This window comes from Stomoxys calcitrans, chromosome 4, assembly GCF_963082655.1.
Source record: "Stomoxys calcitrans chromosome 4, idStoCalc2.1, whole genome shotgun sequence".
NCBI lineage: Eukaryota > Metazoa > Arthropoda > Insecta > Diptera > Muscidae > Stomoxys > Stomoxys calcitrans.
In genome coordinates, this window is record NC_081555.1 from 56,014,890 (window position 1) to 56,032,187 (window position 17,298).

Genomic DNA, 17,298 nt, shown 5'->3' on the forward strand with positions numbered 1-17,298 from the left:
AGTTATTCCTTTATTGTATCACTTTCAACGAGTTACTTCGGGAGTGGGTATCCGCATTTGCGATTGATAAGAAAGAAGAAGACGAGAGTGTAAAAGGAAATAGGTGGTTCTATAAAAATGCTGGTGAACCACCATAGTTGTGACCGATTAAATAAAAAACAGTCAGAAGCCGATCTTCTACGCAAGTGCATGAAAAGGTGCAATTCATGGGCAGTATACAAATCTAGACATTCTGTTTGTAACACCTCGAAATAATCATTTGCGACTCCATGGTTAGGTTCATTCACACTCACTTAGACGTTTTCTACAATTGCGATACCATGGGAACAGGAGAAGGAAGGTGCCGTCTAGTTCCTACCGTTGAACCATCCAGATCACTTTAGAAAGACCCACAACTTCTGAACGTTCACATACGCTAAAACAGACAATTCCTCAAAGAAATGAGAACCTCAAGTGGAACTTCCTCTGAGTGCCAATGCCGGACACATACTTCCTTATCTTCTTCCTCGACAGCTCCTGCAAAAATCGTTATTTGCTACCTTCAGTCTGTCAGCATGTTTTCTGATCAGACAATACCTGTTATAACGGACACAATGACTGAGACTTCTGTTCAAGCCAGAGACAGCAAAGTGGTAGACCTCTTCAAGTCTAGATTAGGCCACATAATTTTGGAACTTTCACAATCCCTACTTTGTAACCATCCGTCGTTCGTTGCCCTTCGGGCCTGATCCCAAAGATTTAGCTTACATGTCGTTAGAGGCCTACCTACAGATTCCAGTTCTCCTGGAATGTAAAAGTTGGTTTCTAGTTTCGCAAGCTCCCAGAACTGGTGAATTTTGTACAGCTCAGCCATCTCGTTCAGAGATCTGCGACAGTCGAGGGCGGTTTTTGAGTTCAGAAATACTGGCTGTCTGAGAAGATATTTAAGCCAATTTCGGTTATGACATTATATCTTAGACATTTCACCACTTCCTTAACTGCTAGGATCTCCGCTGGATACACAATACAGTAGTCCGATAGCTTTCTCGATATGACCAGTCTTAGTTCTTCAGAGTACAGAGTTTGGAATCATCCGTATAGAAGGCAATGTTACTTCTATTTCCAGGGGGATCGTAGTTCCAATCGGTTCTATCAGGAATAGTGGTACAATATCCCATTCACATTGCCTGGAACATCGGGCATTATATCAAGGATAACACAGTGTCCGAATCCGCAAAATGACCAAAGAGAAAGCTCTCTTAGCCTCACAGCTGTGGCCGTAACAATTTGTTTAACCACAAGGTCTAGAGGCATTAGGTACAGCTTTAAATTAAGTGCGTCGGATGGTATCGTTCTCAATGGGGCCGTGACGCACAAACAAACCAACCGCTGGATCCGGCAGAGTATTGAGCAGTAGACCAGACTACAACACTATATAGCATTGTAGATCTGACAATTACACGTTTCATTTAAAGTTCAATTTCCTGTCCAGCAAAACACCCAGGTATTTTACGCTTTCAGTAAATGGAACATTCTCTCCCTCCAAGGAGACAGGTCCAGACTTTTTTCTACTAATTTATTTCTCCATCCCATTGAGCAACTTTGGTTTACTAATTTGGAGCTCAATTCAGCGTTGGTTATCTCCTCATTTCTCTACTGAGTATTAAGGTCTACTTTAATCACACAGATCTCATTGACATGGAGTGTCAAAGAAATAGTGATATTGATTTAAGGTACATTTGAGGACAAATTGCTAGAATGAAGTTTCAGTAAATTGTTTGTGAGTCAACAATAAAAATTGAGGCCTATGTTGATTTAGTCTAAGTAACCTTACCAGACCAACTACTCAAAAATTGCCAGCCCCTCTCTGTATGTAATTAACACAATACCCCGCCAATCCCATCCAGCATCTTTTTCAAAAAGTTTCGCTAAAATAATACTCAGCATTACTTGCTCTTGCTGCCAATGTGGTATGTGGTCAACATGACTGGTTGAATTCTCAAAAAAAAAAAAAAAATGAGAACTTTCCGAACTTCTTAAATGTTCTTGAAATAGAGATCGATTATAATAGGTGGCGTATGTTAAATTACAACTATCTCTCGTAGGTATTTTGTAACAGACAACTTTCTTCTCTTTTGCCAAACGAATATTCATACGTCTGTGTTGCATTGTCGATCATAAATAGTGGGAAAGCCAATCCATGCCTTACCTAGCAGCAAACAATTTCGTATCTTGACATTCAATTGTTTAGTGGCTACATTCTCCACCTTTTTACGGAAGCCTGCCAACGTTGAGAAAGTTTAAGTACTATGGATACTTCATTCATTAGCATTCATCGACAGATGACAGATGTGTCGTTATCCTAAAAAAAAAATCATCATATTCAACTTGTGTATTATAAAAAGGATAATGAATTAACATCTAAACAAGGATAAATTATGATTTAACCCATAGTAACGTATGAATCAAGTGGATTTCTAACAACGCATGAAGATGTTATCGTAAATAATGTAAAAAAAAAAACAAAAACCGCAAGAACAACTAACCAAGTAATACTGCTACCGCTACTACCACTACTAACCTCGCAACTACTAATCAACTAAACTGCCTTAATCGAAAGCAACCAGTGTTCTTTCCTTTTGGTTTTTAAACGATCGACAAGTAAATTCTTCTTGAGTTTATGATTTCATTCGACACCAAAATCACCACAATCCAAAATTTCATTTTCTTCATTCCGAAATTTTCATTTTAGATATGGCTGATTCTTTACGAGATTTTCAGTGTAAATTATGTTCCAAACTTCTAGGCTCGCGTGCAGCACTGCAGCGTCACAACAAGGAGGTGCATAGTCGTAACTCGACTGTGGTCAGTTGTCCACGATGCCAAAAACTTTTTCAGAATCGTAGCAATCTTAAGATTCACATGTTAACGCATTCGGGAGTGAGACCTTTCAAGTGAGTTTTCCATGGCAGTTGAGTACTGAGTGATACCCAAATACTAACATATTTTGTCGTTCTATTCCACAGGTGCGCTGAACCAGAGTGCAATGCAGCCTTCACCACCAAGCAGTGTTTGCAGTTCCACTATAAAAAGGTCCATAACTACACCCAGGAACAAATGCCCAAAATTGAGCGAAGCGTGGCCTACACATTCGATGCGTATTCGGGTGGTATGAAAGTTGATTTCCTCGGTGAGTTTGGAAGAAATCCAAGCAACTAATCAATGATTTTATTAATTTCCCCATTTTTCAGAACAAGCACCTCGACGACGTCGCAAGAGTTTAGAGGACCAAAACTCTATAATGAGTTCCAGCATTCAAAGTGATGCCGAATTCTCCGATGACAATATTTTCGAGGCCATCAAAAAGTCTGGAAAATCGATTAAAGATCTCTGCCGCAATGAGCCTAATCTTTCGTTGTTGTCATCAAAGATTTCCAGCATATTCGGAGAGAAACCACCGCCTCGCAAACGTGGCCGCAAGCCTAAAGATTTCCATCTGATAGATGCCCAGGAGCAAGACCACATGGAACAAATGCGCCGCAAGCAAAATGCTCAATTAAGTTTAGTTGAAACCTTTCTGACCACCACAGCCCAGCGATTGACTGCTCAGCAGCAAGTGCAGCAGGTGGTGGCGGCGGCTGCTGCTGTATCCGCCATGACTGGAGCGGCCAACGAAGATCCCACTGGAAAAATGCACATGATGCCATCACTAAATCCCCAGCACATGGGCATGGCTGCCCATCACCACCACCACCAGCAGCAGCAACAACAACAACAGCAGCAAGGAGGGGTAGGAGGTGGAGTAATGAGTCACGACGAGGACGATGACGAAGAGGATGACGATGATGAAGACCAGAGTAACCATGGTCATCATGGCGGACCCCAGATGACTCATGACAATAATGGCTACCGCCACCACCCTGGCATGAATGCCATGGGTCAGAATTTGGTTGTGAGCAAAGGCAGCAAAAAATGGATAAGTGGCGATGATCGCCATCTGGGCAGGGACTGTGCTGTGGGCGAAATGTCAGCGACTGGCATGAATTCGAATGCGAATACTTGTGGCATGGGCAGTGAAAACGATCTGCCATTGCCTCCATTTGCTGTGCCTCAGAGTAATCCAGATACAGATCCCACAAAATTGATGGGCTCAAATCGGGATTTCTTATCTCGTCTCATCAACTCCGCCAATCCAAATCACAATCATCACGGAGGTACTGCCCGCGAAGAAGATGAAAACACTTCGTTCCTCGATGTCGTCGAATCGAATAACGCGGCGGCGAGTAGTCAAATGGCCCAATACCACCACAATGCCCACAGCAATGCGGCGGCGGTGGATGCTGCAGCCAATGCTGCAGCAGCCTCCGTTGCAGCTTCCAATGTCAATGCCGGTCTAAACGGAGGCACAAGTCAAGACAACAATCAGGACGAAGGTGACCAAATGTCTATGAGTTCTCTAACACAATCCCAAGCGTTTATGAGTTCTTTTTATAATAATGCAAATGCAAGACTGAGTGGCACTGCAACCGGATCTTCTTCCTCGGCCAGCATGCTGGTGGAGGCAGCCCTAAATTCAGTTGGCAACATGATCGACAATGAGAATAATGACATGAAAGTACCCACCGAGAGTAACATCAACACCGACAGCCCCATGAGCTCACATGTCGACAGCGAAGCGAATCGCTTCACAGCCTCCAATCCCATGGACAATCTGGAGAGTGAATTGAAAATGATGAAAAATCTCAATAATTTTCCAATGCAAATTCCCCCACTGCCAATGTTTCCAAACGCAGGCAACAACCTCAACTCTTGTAACATATCGCCCAGTGCTTCAACACCAACGAATCCGCGAAGCAATCAAAACGAAGTGGATGTAGACGCCGGCTCCACGCCAGGCGGCCAACACATGGGCAATTCATCAGTCAATGAAGCTGATGGCTTTCCTGCTACCGCCCAGCATCGAACACCACCGACACCGCAGCCCATATCACCGGGGCGTGACTATGGCATGTTTGGCAACAATCCCGGATCTAACGGCGGTACACCGGGTTGCCCAGGTACAGCGGGCAGCAACAGCAGTGCCAACAGTACGGGAGGCAACAGTAGCACGAATAACATATCAGCCTCTTCACCGTTGCCCTCTGCTATGGTACATCGCCGTAATGCTCCCAGTGTGGGTACTGTATACCCAGAACACGAACTTATTTCTCCGGCCTCGTCACCTTCCATACCACGGTACAATTTCAATAATGGCGATGTTATGCGGCACAAACAAAGATCGGATTCTGAAGCAGATAGGCGTCACGTATTGCCCACAGGCCACAATCACCATCATCATCTGTCGAGTGACGAGGAGAATAGTATAATGCCACAAAACAGGTGCGTATGGTTATACAGTGACTCAATAAAGTTTACGTACACACGTGTCTAGCAAATAAAATGGCTACATTTTCACCCTTAATAAATAGATACAGTCGAACTTTTCTATAACGTAGCAGTTGGGAACCAGCGAAATACTACGTTATAGAGAAACTGACAAAAATTGGGATTAATTTGACCTCAGTGCAAAAAAAAACAAACGAATATGTACGTGAATGAATATCTCTCTTTTGGACAGCAAACTGTTTGTCTAACTTAAGCAACCATTTTTCAAACAAATCTCTCGTCATACACGCTTTTGTATTGTTCTCGTAATCCACCTTTCCATTTGTCAAACTATTGAAACAATGTTTTTTTTTTTGATTCGCTATAACAACCAAGCTAAGTTTTTCGGTATCGGTCATAGTGTACCTGCTTTTCTTTCCATCAACACATTTTTCCTTTGTTAATGTGAATGTTCTGGATGGAAAGCATTAAGAAAACAGGTTAGTTCCATTTGCGTTGAAAATATTATATAATAAGAAATCATTGATCCACTCATTTCGAGTATAAATATTTTTGGCTTAGCCAAAAAGGTTGTCTTCGTTTAAAATTATCCAGCCATCCCGAAATTGCAACAAAATCAAAATTTCCTAATGATACATCAAACTCCTTTTCTCTGATTATTAACTCAGAAAGCGGAATGTTTTCATTTTTGGCTCTTGTGGTCCATCTTATTATGGCTTCGTCCACATCCGAATACTCAGGCAAACTTCTGAAATTTACTAAATACAAATCACGCGCTGACTTTTTGCATGACATTGTTTTTGAATCTTTACGATTTTCAATTTTCATACCCTCCACCATAGGATGGGAGGTATACCAATTTCGTCATTCCGTTTGTAACTCATCGAAAATTGATTTGAGACCCAACATCGTCTTGATATTCTATGTCGATTTAGCCCTGTCCGACCATATGTCCGCCTGTCGAAAGCACGCAAACTTTTGAAGGAATAAAGCTAAGCGCTTAAAATTTTGCACGAATACTTCCTATTAAGCTGAGTATTCTGTTCAGCTTTTCAGGTAGAATGCTGGTAAACCCCATATAAAAAAACGTCGGCGAAAAACTGGAGGAGAACAGGCGAAAAAGTAGTTTTCTGTTTATAGTGAGAAAAATGGCAGAAAGAAAGTTTAGTGGCAACGTCTTTTGGTATGAAAATAACAACAAAACATGACTGTCAAATTCTGCTCGCGGAACAGATTTCCGCAACAATTCCGAGAGCAGAATAGAATACCAACCTTAGTGTGAATACTTCCTACTAGGAATTGTAAATGAGCTATATCGGTCCATGTTTTGATATAGCTGACATATAAACGGATACAAGTATGGCTCAAATCGGATCATAACCGGACATAGCTCCCATATAAACCGATCTCGTATCTTCATTTATTGAGCCGCTAGAGGGCGCAATATAAACCGATTTGGCTTTAGCATAAAGTGGCTTGGTCTGACTTCCAGCAACTGTACCAAGTGTGGTCTAAATCGGTTCACAACCATATATATTTCTCAAATAAACCCATATGTCGACTTTATTTCTGGAGCCGCTATAGGGCGCAATTCTTGTCCGATTCGGCTGAAATTTTGCACAATGATTTCAACTTCAATCTCCAACAGCCAAAACAAATATGGTTCCAATCGGTTCATAACTTGGTATAGCTCAAATTATAGTAATTCTTATCCATTGTCCTTTCTTTGCCTATAAAGAGATACCGGCCAAAGAACTTGACAAATGCGATCCATGGTGGAAGGTATATATGATTCGGCCCTGCCGAATTTAGCACGCTTTTACTTGTATTGTCTGCTGCCAGATCACTACACAACTTATTTTAAACTGATTTTATTTTCTGTTTTGTCCAGTCGTCAGGCAAATTCGAAAGTGAACACAAGGCATTGTTTGATATATACGAGAATCTAAGCATAGTAGTCATTAAATGTAACGAATTTTACAGCAATTTTTACTTTGTTGCTGTCTACAAAAGCGTGTCTGGTCAACATAAAATTTGTTTTGTTTTGATCCAATTTAGTGTGAACTTCACTTAAAAAAAATTACGGAGAAGTATTCGTTATAGAGAGGTAAAAATAAGTGAAAATGGCTGAAAAAAAGTTGTATTTTTTATTTTTATTCGTTATAGAGAACGTTATAGGAAAGGTCGTTATAGGTATTTAACGTAGCAGTTGGGGACCGACGAAATACTACTTTATAGAGAAACTTCGTTATAGAGAGACTTTGTTATAGAGAAACTTCGTTATAGAGAAACTTACCAAAATTAAGTTTAACTTAAACTAAGTTCAAATATAAACAAACACACAGTTATAAAAATCAAAATCGAAATCCACCTGTATAGGCTCACTCTTCTCGCAATATAGGTTTTAGCCCTTCTTTGGATGAAATTTTCTGTTTTTGGAGTAACTTTCCGAATTAGCCTACTGAATTAATAAATTAATGGTCTGTTAGATACAGGTCCCAAACTATTACTGAATACGATAGATTAGGCACCCAGAAATCATGTGCAAGTAATGAAATGGTTTTAACTATGAAATATTATTTTTTCTTTCAAAACCTCATTAGTTTTTCCAACATTGCATTAGAACATGCAAACCAAAATAGCTCCAGATATAGCTCCTTTACAAACCGATCTCCCGATTTTACTTCTTGAGCCTCTAGAGGGCGTAATTTTTATCTGATTTGGTTGAAATTTTGCATCGTGACTTTTTCAATGACTTCCAAGTATGCCCTGAAGCGGTCCATAACCTGATGACGTAGGCGTTCTGCATTTAGAGGGCGTAATTCTTATAAAATTTGGATGCAATTTTGCATAGTGACTTTCTCTATGTCTTCTAACATACGAGCCAAGTATGGTCTGTATCAGTCCATAACCTGATGTAGCTATAAACCGATATCTCGATTTACTACTTGCCCAAGTCAGGGTGACTAAAATGTTTTGAAGCTCCTCAAGGCTTCCATTACCAAAAATTCCGTAATTATAAGCCTCCGATCAATCTCATTATTCCAAGATTCCGGTGTCTCCGTGGGTCCCGTCCTATCCTGTGGAAACTGCGTTTTAATCAAAGTCCTGAACATGTTCTCCGTTGTCTCCTCTCACTTCCATGTCGTCTAATAACGTTTCAGTTTAAACATGGATTATGGAGAAAAACAATTTCATCTTAACGGCGTCCCAAACATGTGTGGGACTCTGTAGAGGGTCCACCCATACAAATGATGAGCTGCGAGTATAGAGGAGACATCTTTACGCTGCGATTTGCGACGGTGAAATGTCCACGCTGTCTGGGAGGGCGCAAAGCTCGATCTGGTAAGAAAGATGGACATCCTCCAGCTCACAAAATGGATGGAGGAATCCTCATATTGAGACATCAGGCAGTGCAGTGGCAGGTGACTCAATACCGCCCAATGAACAGAGGGCTGACGACGAGACAATCACTGCCTCTCTCAATATTGGAAAGACTAGGATAAACAAATATCCTAATATTAAAAAATCAGGCAGTGCAGTGGCGAGAGACCCAACACAGCCTAACAAACAAGAACCCGACGACGGACCCATCTCCGACTTCAAGATTCGGAAAACTAGGAAAGGTAAAAATGCTAATATTGAAACATTAGGCAGCGCAACGACAGGAGTCTCAATGCAGCCTAACGAACAGGGAGCCGACCTACTCCAAGAAGTGCATTTACTTAAGATTTGGAAGTCTAATATCTTTGTCTATATTAGTCTTCCAAAATTAAGTAAATCCTAGTATTGAAACATCAGGCAGTACAGGAACTGGAAACTCAATACAGCCTACTGAACTAGGACTATATATTTGGAAAATCTAATCGATGAGGTTTAGGATTGGAGGACCTATATGGAACACTCTTAGTTTTAGAATAGCACGGAAAGCGCCGAATCCAAAAGCATCCGGAATAAGTTGAAATCCTACTGGCCAAGATATTTAAGAGTGTCCAAGCATAGAAGACATTGGCGAAAATGTCAACAGGATTGCAACTGCACTTGTGTGGTCTTTTGAAGATAGTGTCCTCAGCGGGAAAGGAAATCAGCCCAAGAAAATCCCTGGATGACAGGAGAGTTTCGCAGTATTGGGAAAGAGGTCTGCAGACTTTATAACAGAGCACGTCGAAAAAAAAACAGAAGTTTATTGGGATGTGTATTACGCACGGCTCAAGAAATACAAAAAGATTACCAAAGCGGCAAAAAGTGCCTCCTGGAAGCTTTTCTGTGAACAGGTCGATAGCGTTAATGACGCCGCCAAGATAAAAAAGTTTCTCTCAAAAACCCATGTCCAAACTGAAACCTTAATAGACGTCATGGGAGTGAGAGCAGAGACAACGGAGGACATGTTGAGACTTTTGATGAAAACGCATTTTCCACAGGATACGATGGGACTCACGGAGACACCAGAATCTTGGAATAATGATGTTGATCGAAGGTTTATAATTAAAGAATTTATGTTGAATGAATTCTTAAGGAGCTTCAAGGCATTTAAGTCACCCGGACCTGGAATATTTCCGGCGTGACTACAGAAGGAGGCAAACTATCTGACGCCCCACCTAGCCATTATTTTCACAGCGTGCCTGGGAAACTCCGAAAGCCTGGCAGGAGGCAAGGGTGGTATTTATACCCAAGCAGAGCAAGGCAAGTTATGCGACACCAAAGGCCTACAGACCAAAAGCCTTACGTTATTTCTACTCAAAATCATGCACCGTAGTGTGGACACCATGATGAAGAGTAGACATCCAGCGAACTGCTCAAATACAAACAGCATGCATATGTTAAGAGAAGGACGGTGGAGACTGCCCTGCACAAGCTTGTGCATAAAATAGAAGAATCCTTCGATGCCAAAACGTACACACTGCAGATTTGCATTAACATCGTGGGGGCTTTTAACAATGTACGGACCGACATATTAATCCAAACCTTAGATTAGAACCGGGTGGAACGGGTCCTTAGAGACTGGATAAACCACATGCTAAGGAAGAGGTGCATAAATTGTCTGTCCCATGACATAAATATAAGGGAGAAAGTGGCACAAGACACGCCACAGGGGGGCATTTTATCACCACTCCTATGGGTGACCACCATAAATGACCTATTACGGATGCTGACTGAGGAGGGATTTGAACCCCTCTGCTACGCAGACGATGTTATAATACTTCTAAGGGGTAGAGATCCGAACGAGCTATGTAGAAAGGCCGAAAGGGTCTTGCATGTGGCCTATGACTGAGGTCTCAATGTGTGACTGATATATGCCTGTTAACGAAGAAGACGAAGGTGGGCCAATTTAACGCACCACGTTTCCTCCATAAGTCGATTTCGATATCTGATAAGATCAAATACTTATGTAGGTGTGATCTTGGATAGGAAACTGATTTGGGTATTATAGCTGAGTCCGAACGGCATGACGCAGTATACCGCTTTGGGGAGAAGTTTTTATAAGGCATAGTACCTCACAAATGTCGCCAGCATTAGGAGAGAATACCAACGTTAATAATTTTTTTTTCTGATTTTCTTGCCAGGATTCGAACCATAGACAGGCATGCTAACCTCTGCGCTATGGCGGCCACTGGGTCGTCCATGGCTCCTGAATTAAGGCAATATGAATCTTGCGCTTGCTGATTCTCTACATTAGAGCGTGTGTAGTTGTCTCGCTCCGGTGCTGCTTCATCTGGGTTACCACATGTCTTTCATTATCTTTCAGTAAATGGGCATCCTGGGAGTGGGTGATGGTCTCATCATCTGCTCCCTATTCTTAAGACTGCATTGATTTTTCTTTCGCTGTACTGCCTGATGTTTCAATATTAGATCTTCACCTATCCAAGTCTTCTAAATCTTAAGAAAGTCGTTAAGCTGTGTCGAGTCTCCTGTCTCTGCTCTGGATGATGTTGCAATATTAGGATATTTGCCTATTCTAGTCTTCGAAATCTTGAGTAGGTGTGCTTCTTGGGAGTGGGTGATGATCTAATCGTCTCTTAACTGTTTGGTAGACTGAATTGAGTCTCTCGTCCCTACACCACACGTCCCTAATCGAATTCGCTGTCCTAACCCTTCATGAAGACCGTCGCCTTTGTGAGCTGGGGGATGTCCATCTTTCCCACCATGTCGAACTTTGCGCCCCAGGGAGTGTGGATACTTCTAACGAGTTTTTTTGGTGGTATCTATTCATTCTTGCAAAGCGCATTTTTAAGACCACCCCTCTATACTCGCAGCTCAAAATGTGTATGGGTGCTCGTCCGCTCATTAACCAGATCCTCCACATGAGACCGATATCTGGTGCAATCTTACCGGATGCATTGCCAATATCATCTCTGTTGTGCTTCCTTGCCACTCTGGAGTAAGAGGGCGGCTCCATACCTTTTTCGGTGACCATCTTCCCCTTTAGTGATGGCTGTGGTGCCATTTACTGAATTGTTGTTAAGGACGTGTGGAGGTAAAAAACCAGCACCCTTTTCCCAACTTAACCTAAACTAATCAAACAAACATCATTAATTTAAACTTCTTTTTCTTCCTTTACAGTGTCGGCCAGGACATGCGAATGAAATTCCCACAGTCCCAGATGGATTTAATGTATTCGAAATACGAAAGTTTGGCAAATTCGACAGCTTTAAAATATAACAATCAAAATATGGATTCGCCTTCGGAGTATCGTAATACGAACTCTGCTGCCACTGCTGCTAGCTCAAATGACATTTCCGATTTACAAGGCCTCGACATGTCATCCCGTTCCAATGTGAGCGCATCAAATTATCATCACAACTTCCAATTGCCCAGTAATAGCTCAGCGAATTTGACCGGCATAGGTCGTTATCATCATCACATTTACGATATTTTATCGGAACGTGAGCAGAATCAGCAATCGCAACAAAGCCAACAACACCATTCGGCATCGTCGGGCGGCTCAACTTCCTCGCAGCATCAGCAACAGGAACATCCTAGTCAGTTGGCCATGCAGCAACATCAGTCTGCCATGCACAGTATGCTGTCAGATCAACTGAGTGAACAAGATCATGATCAGGCCACTTCGGTGGATTTAAGTCGCACCGCCAATTATGTTGTACCCTCGCCACCACAGTTGCCCTACAATCATCCGCACCATGACATGCTACGAATGGCATCATTAGATCTAACGCCAAACACAAATATGTCTGTGGGCAACAACCGATCGTTCCTTTCCTCGCAAATGCAACACCAAAGTCGAGAGAGTCTTGAACATCACCGCCTGCTTTCGACGGTGGAACAACATCGAATTTTAGCTGCCTCGAATGCGGCCGATCAACATCGTTTGTTGGTGGACCCTACCGCTCATTTGCTAATGGAACAAAATAATCGTCTGCTAGGAGGGCCGGATCAGTCGAGATTACTGGGAGAATCGGCACAAAATCGTCATATGGCTCGGGGTTTCGGTGCTTACCACCAGGTTGCATCAAGTAATTATCATCCAGGCGTAAGAGCACCCGTATTGCCAAGCGCGAACCACCATGCTTCCAATCCCTCTAACTATCATCCATTTCCGGCCTATTATTAGTTGAGGATATAAGATGACAATGTACTATAACAAAAATTGAGATTTTCTATCGAAGTACACTTAAAAAAAGCTTGTAAGATAAATTGGAATGTGAGGACTTTGCACCTGTATATATCGTATGTATGTCTAAATCTGAACCGATTCTTAGCAATATGAATAGCGTTCGTCTTTCGATTAGCGCTATTGACATATGCATAATTCACTGTCAAATCTCCTTGTTAGACAAATCTCCTTTCCAATATGAAATCAAGAATCAGTTGGCAAACGAACCAAATGTCAAAAAGTTTGCTTTTGACATTTTATGAAATTCGACAACAACTGGCAACAACATGTGGCTTTCATTTTCCATTGAATAAAATTTTCGATCATTAAGCTAATCTGGAAAGAAAAGTTAACACATCATTGGAAAAATGATCTTCACCCTAACGGGCAAATAAAATTAGAAAAATAAAAAAACGAGGCTAAGCCGGGCCGTGGTTTGAACCCACCACGTTCGAACAACAATGAACGTTTGCCGTCGTCTTAGCGTTCTGGGCCGATTCACAAAACCATATGCATGCCCTGAAAGACAATTGTAGGAGGTGGAAAAGAAATCCACGTTGCAATAAAACAAACGCACATGCATTGGAAAAGTGACACAGCCAGTAGGACAAAGTGTGCTGTAGAATTCCATACAGGTTCTTTTGCGTTTTTTCGAGATAAATACAACCAACCAATGTACAACCTTTGAAACCCTCACATCTAAATATTTCTGATGGTGGGGAGTCAAAACGCGTCAAATCATGGTTGGTGTGGTGTATCTCCTTTGAAACTTTTGCCATTTGTCTGCTGTTATTTAAAATCATTAAAAAATTGTAAAATTATGGGAAATGGAAAAAAATTATGCTAATGAGATGTGAATGAGTATAATGCATTTATGAGCTTTTTTGGCTGCTTTCAATTTTTTTACCAACATAAAAGAGCAACAAAATTTTTATTGTTGTTTTAGCAAAAAATCACTGCGTTCCCGGATTTACTGCAGATTTCCTGTTGTAGGAGCAAACTTTTGTGCTGCCAAATCTTCTATTGGGGTCTGATTTCCATTTTTTGCCGGATAGTGCTCAAAAATCTCTACAATAAACTACTCCTTTTTAACATTTTTGACCTCCAAACTGCATAACTTTTAACTGATTTATCAGATGCGGACTCTTTTTGCAGCAAAGCCATTGTAAATTTTGTCATCACTCCATAATATGCATCAAAATGATGCCTTAGTTAATCGCAAAACACTAAGCCGATCTCGGCCAAAATTCCCAAAAAAATAAAAATTTTAAGACGAATATCCCCAAATCCAGGACAGATATTGTAGACATCAAGCACTTCATTTCGATAACACCTCAGCTCCAACCAGTTTAAATTTCTGAGTTATCCGAACAGACAGATTTTTTTAGTAGTTTTTTTCGATTCTACCCCACAGTGTGACGCAAGAATTTAACACGAGATGGTGCGCAAAGAGTGCCTTTCAACACCAATTTTGTACTTTGGGTCGTTGAGATTCAAAAAAAATTGTTGCAGAAAAATTAACAACTTTCGTAGTTGTTTTTTCCACCAAAGTTGTTGTTTTTCAAAATTATTTTTATCTGTGTACGGATTTTGGTCGAAATTCTACATAGAAACAAGAATTTAATAAAATTTTTCTAAGAAAAAAATTTCAATGCAATTTTTTAAGAAAAATGTCAATGACAATTTTTCTACAGCTTAAATTTCTATAAAATTATTTCTTAAGACAAAAGTTTTTATTTCAATGACAATTTTTGTACAGCTTAAATTTTAATGAAATTATTTCTTAAGACAAAAGCTTTTATCTTTTTTTTTAATTACATTTTTGTGAAAAAGTTATAGAAAGTTTCTTTAACAACAACACATCAATAACATTTTTTTCTAAAAACCAATATTTCGATAAAAGTTTGTAAAGAAAAAATTTATCTGAAATTTTGACAGTATTTTTTTTCTAATTTAGCTATTTTTTATTTTATTTTATTTATTCATCAATATTTCAATAGAATACATTTTAAAGATATGATATATCTTAATGAAAACCCAAACTCGATTTTTATTTACGAAATATCGATAAATAATTTAAATAAAAAGCAAAAAGTCTTAGAGCTTGAATTTGAAAACAGGAAAATTGAATACAACTGCCACTAAATTTTTTTTTTATTATTTTATTTTTTTTTTTTAATTATAAAAAAAATTTAGAATTTAATTTTTTTTGCTTTGTCTTGGAGTCTAAGTCGTAAAAATTATCTCGACTCCGACTACGAGTCCAAGACTCCGACTCCGCAGCCCCGTTCAGAACGATTTACTTGTAAACCAACATCCCTTATATTAACCAATATTTACAAGTTTGCATTAAGAAACTTCTTTCAATAGAAATTCGCAATTATCCTTATTAGTCCTTTGCAAATATCCTCAAACATAGTAAAAAAAAGTTAGAATCGGTTAAAAATGTCTGATTGCAGTATTTTTACTGCTGATTGATTTTCTTTAAAAAACTTATATATTAAAGAATTACTTTTATCCGCATAATGAATGAGTTAATTTTTGTAATGTTTGTCTTCTTATTTGAAAAATATTGTTTGAATGTTTTGTTAAAGAAAATAATGTATGAAAAACATTTAGAAAATCTTAGTTCCTTTCTTTCATACTCGTATGTTAATGTATATAGAAAGTCGCATAAGAAACCCTATAATTTATCGTTTTATTCATTGTGTTGTGCTCCAAGTATATGTACTTATGTAATGTAAAATATCACCATTAATAAAAATACATAAATAATTGATAAGTTATAAAAGAATTTATATATAAGAAAATGAGTATACATAAATATTCTTAAAAAAAAAAAAATAACAAACTGTGCCAAGTTATTAAAGAAATCGCTGAAAACGCTCCCATTCCCCGCAGAGAGGAATGAACTCATGTAAATTCCAAAAATAGTTATTAAGAATAAGTGTAATAAAAAATTGGTAAAAAAAATTATACAACAAATAATATAGCATCATAATAGAAATGTCTTCGTCTTAATCCCATATAGAAAAAGATTTCTTGCTTGAATCTTGGGGACACCGTTTGAGTTGAATACCTATAGCTATTTTTACACCATGTAAAATCTAAAAGCAAAAAAACGAAAATTTACAAGTACAAAGAGATCATCCGGAAAAAAACATCTAAAAGCTGTCACAAAAAACCCTTAAATCCAAATTCCCTTAATATTAGAAGATAAAATTGAAGAAACTGCACCAGGATTTCACATGGCGTGCAGCAGCCCAAAAACTACTGTAAATTGAGCAAGACGCAAGACCGCCAAGTCCCAACGTATTTGAAAAGGCTTAATTTCAACAAATAAATTTGCGATTTATTTTGAACTCTTGGCAGCCATAAACAGATCAACAACACTCATTTTTTTTTAATTTTCATTACACCCTCCAACATTTAATAGAAACTCATGCGAGATGACTTGAAGAGATCATTGCAAATACGATACGATTATAAATAGCAGTATACATACTATATACATATATGATAATCTGAGTAAAATCAATGGACACAGACTAATGAATATTAATTTATTAAAGCATATTGCATATACTTATATAAATAGTCATATATATATATATATATATATATACATAACATGTATTTGGTATATATTATGTTTAGCATTTCTTGTAAAATAGTAACATTTAAATTTGGCGTATAAGTATTTCAGTTATAGCACACCTACATATATATTTAATACCATTATTATAAACATACATACATATAAGAAAAATAACAACTTATAAATAATTATATACATATGAAAATAAAATTTACCAAAAATTAAAATCAAAACTCTCAAAAGGCGTTTTAATAATTAAGTTTATTGTTTAAATGTTTCAATGTTAGAAGGCGCATCGCTCTCAGGTGTATTTAGTAGAGCTGGCAAACTATCGATAATTGCAACATTCGATATTTCTAATAATAAATATCGATACTATCATTGATTTTCCATCACCTATGTTCCAAACGAATATGAGAAGTAAAAATCAAGAGATTGATTTATATAGAAGCAATATCAATGCAAGGACCGAATAAAACCAAATTTTATGAAGTCGGTTGGAAGTCATGTTGTTGTTGTAGCAGTGTGTTGCAGTCATGACAGAAGTATTGTAAAAAGTTTTAGCCTAATCGGATGAAAATTGCGCCATCTGTAGGCACAATGTATCTTAAAGGATACATTCAGTGTCGTTTCGCCTATTTTTGTAAAATTTTTGCAGACAAAAAATAATATATCGTTAGTATCGATAGTGCCATAAATATGTTGCCAGCTCTTGGTGCGAATT

At 39.0% G+C, this 17,298-nt stretch overlaps 1 protein-coding gene across 4 annotated transcripts in view; it reads left to right on the forward strand.

Moving 5' to 3' along the window:
* LOC106090301 (uncharacterized) overlaps window positions 1-16,577 on the forward strand; it is a 96,721-nt gene extending 80,144 nt beyond the window's left edge. For all 4 annotated transcript variants that reach the window (XM_059366215.1, XM_059366218.1, XM_059366216.1 and 1 more), the window contains exons 5-8: window positions 2,786-2,933; window positions 3,006-3,169; window positions 3,231-5,358; window positions 11,926-16,577. In XM_059366215.1, coding sequence (XP_059222198.1) covers window positions 2,786-2,933; window positions 3,006-3,169; window positions 3,231-5,358; window positions 11,926-12,934 — 3,449 coding nt within the window. In that variant the 3' untranslated portion in view covers window positions 12,935-16,577. The remainder of the gene's footprint in view (window positions 1-2,785; window positions 2,934-3,005; window positions 3,170-3,230; window positions 5,359-11,925) is intronic.
* The last annotated feature ends 721 nt before the right edge of the window (window positions 16,578-17,298 follow it).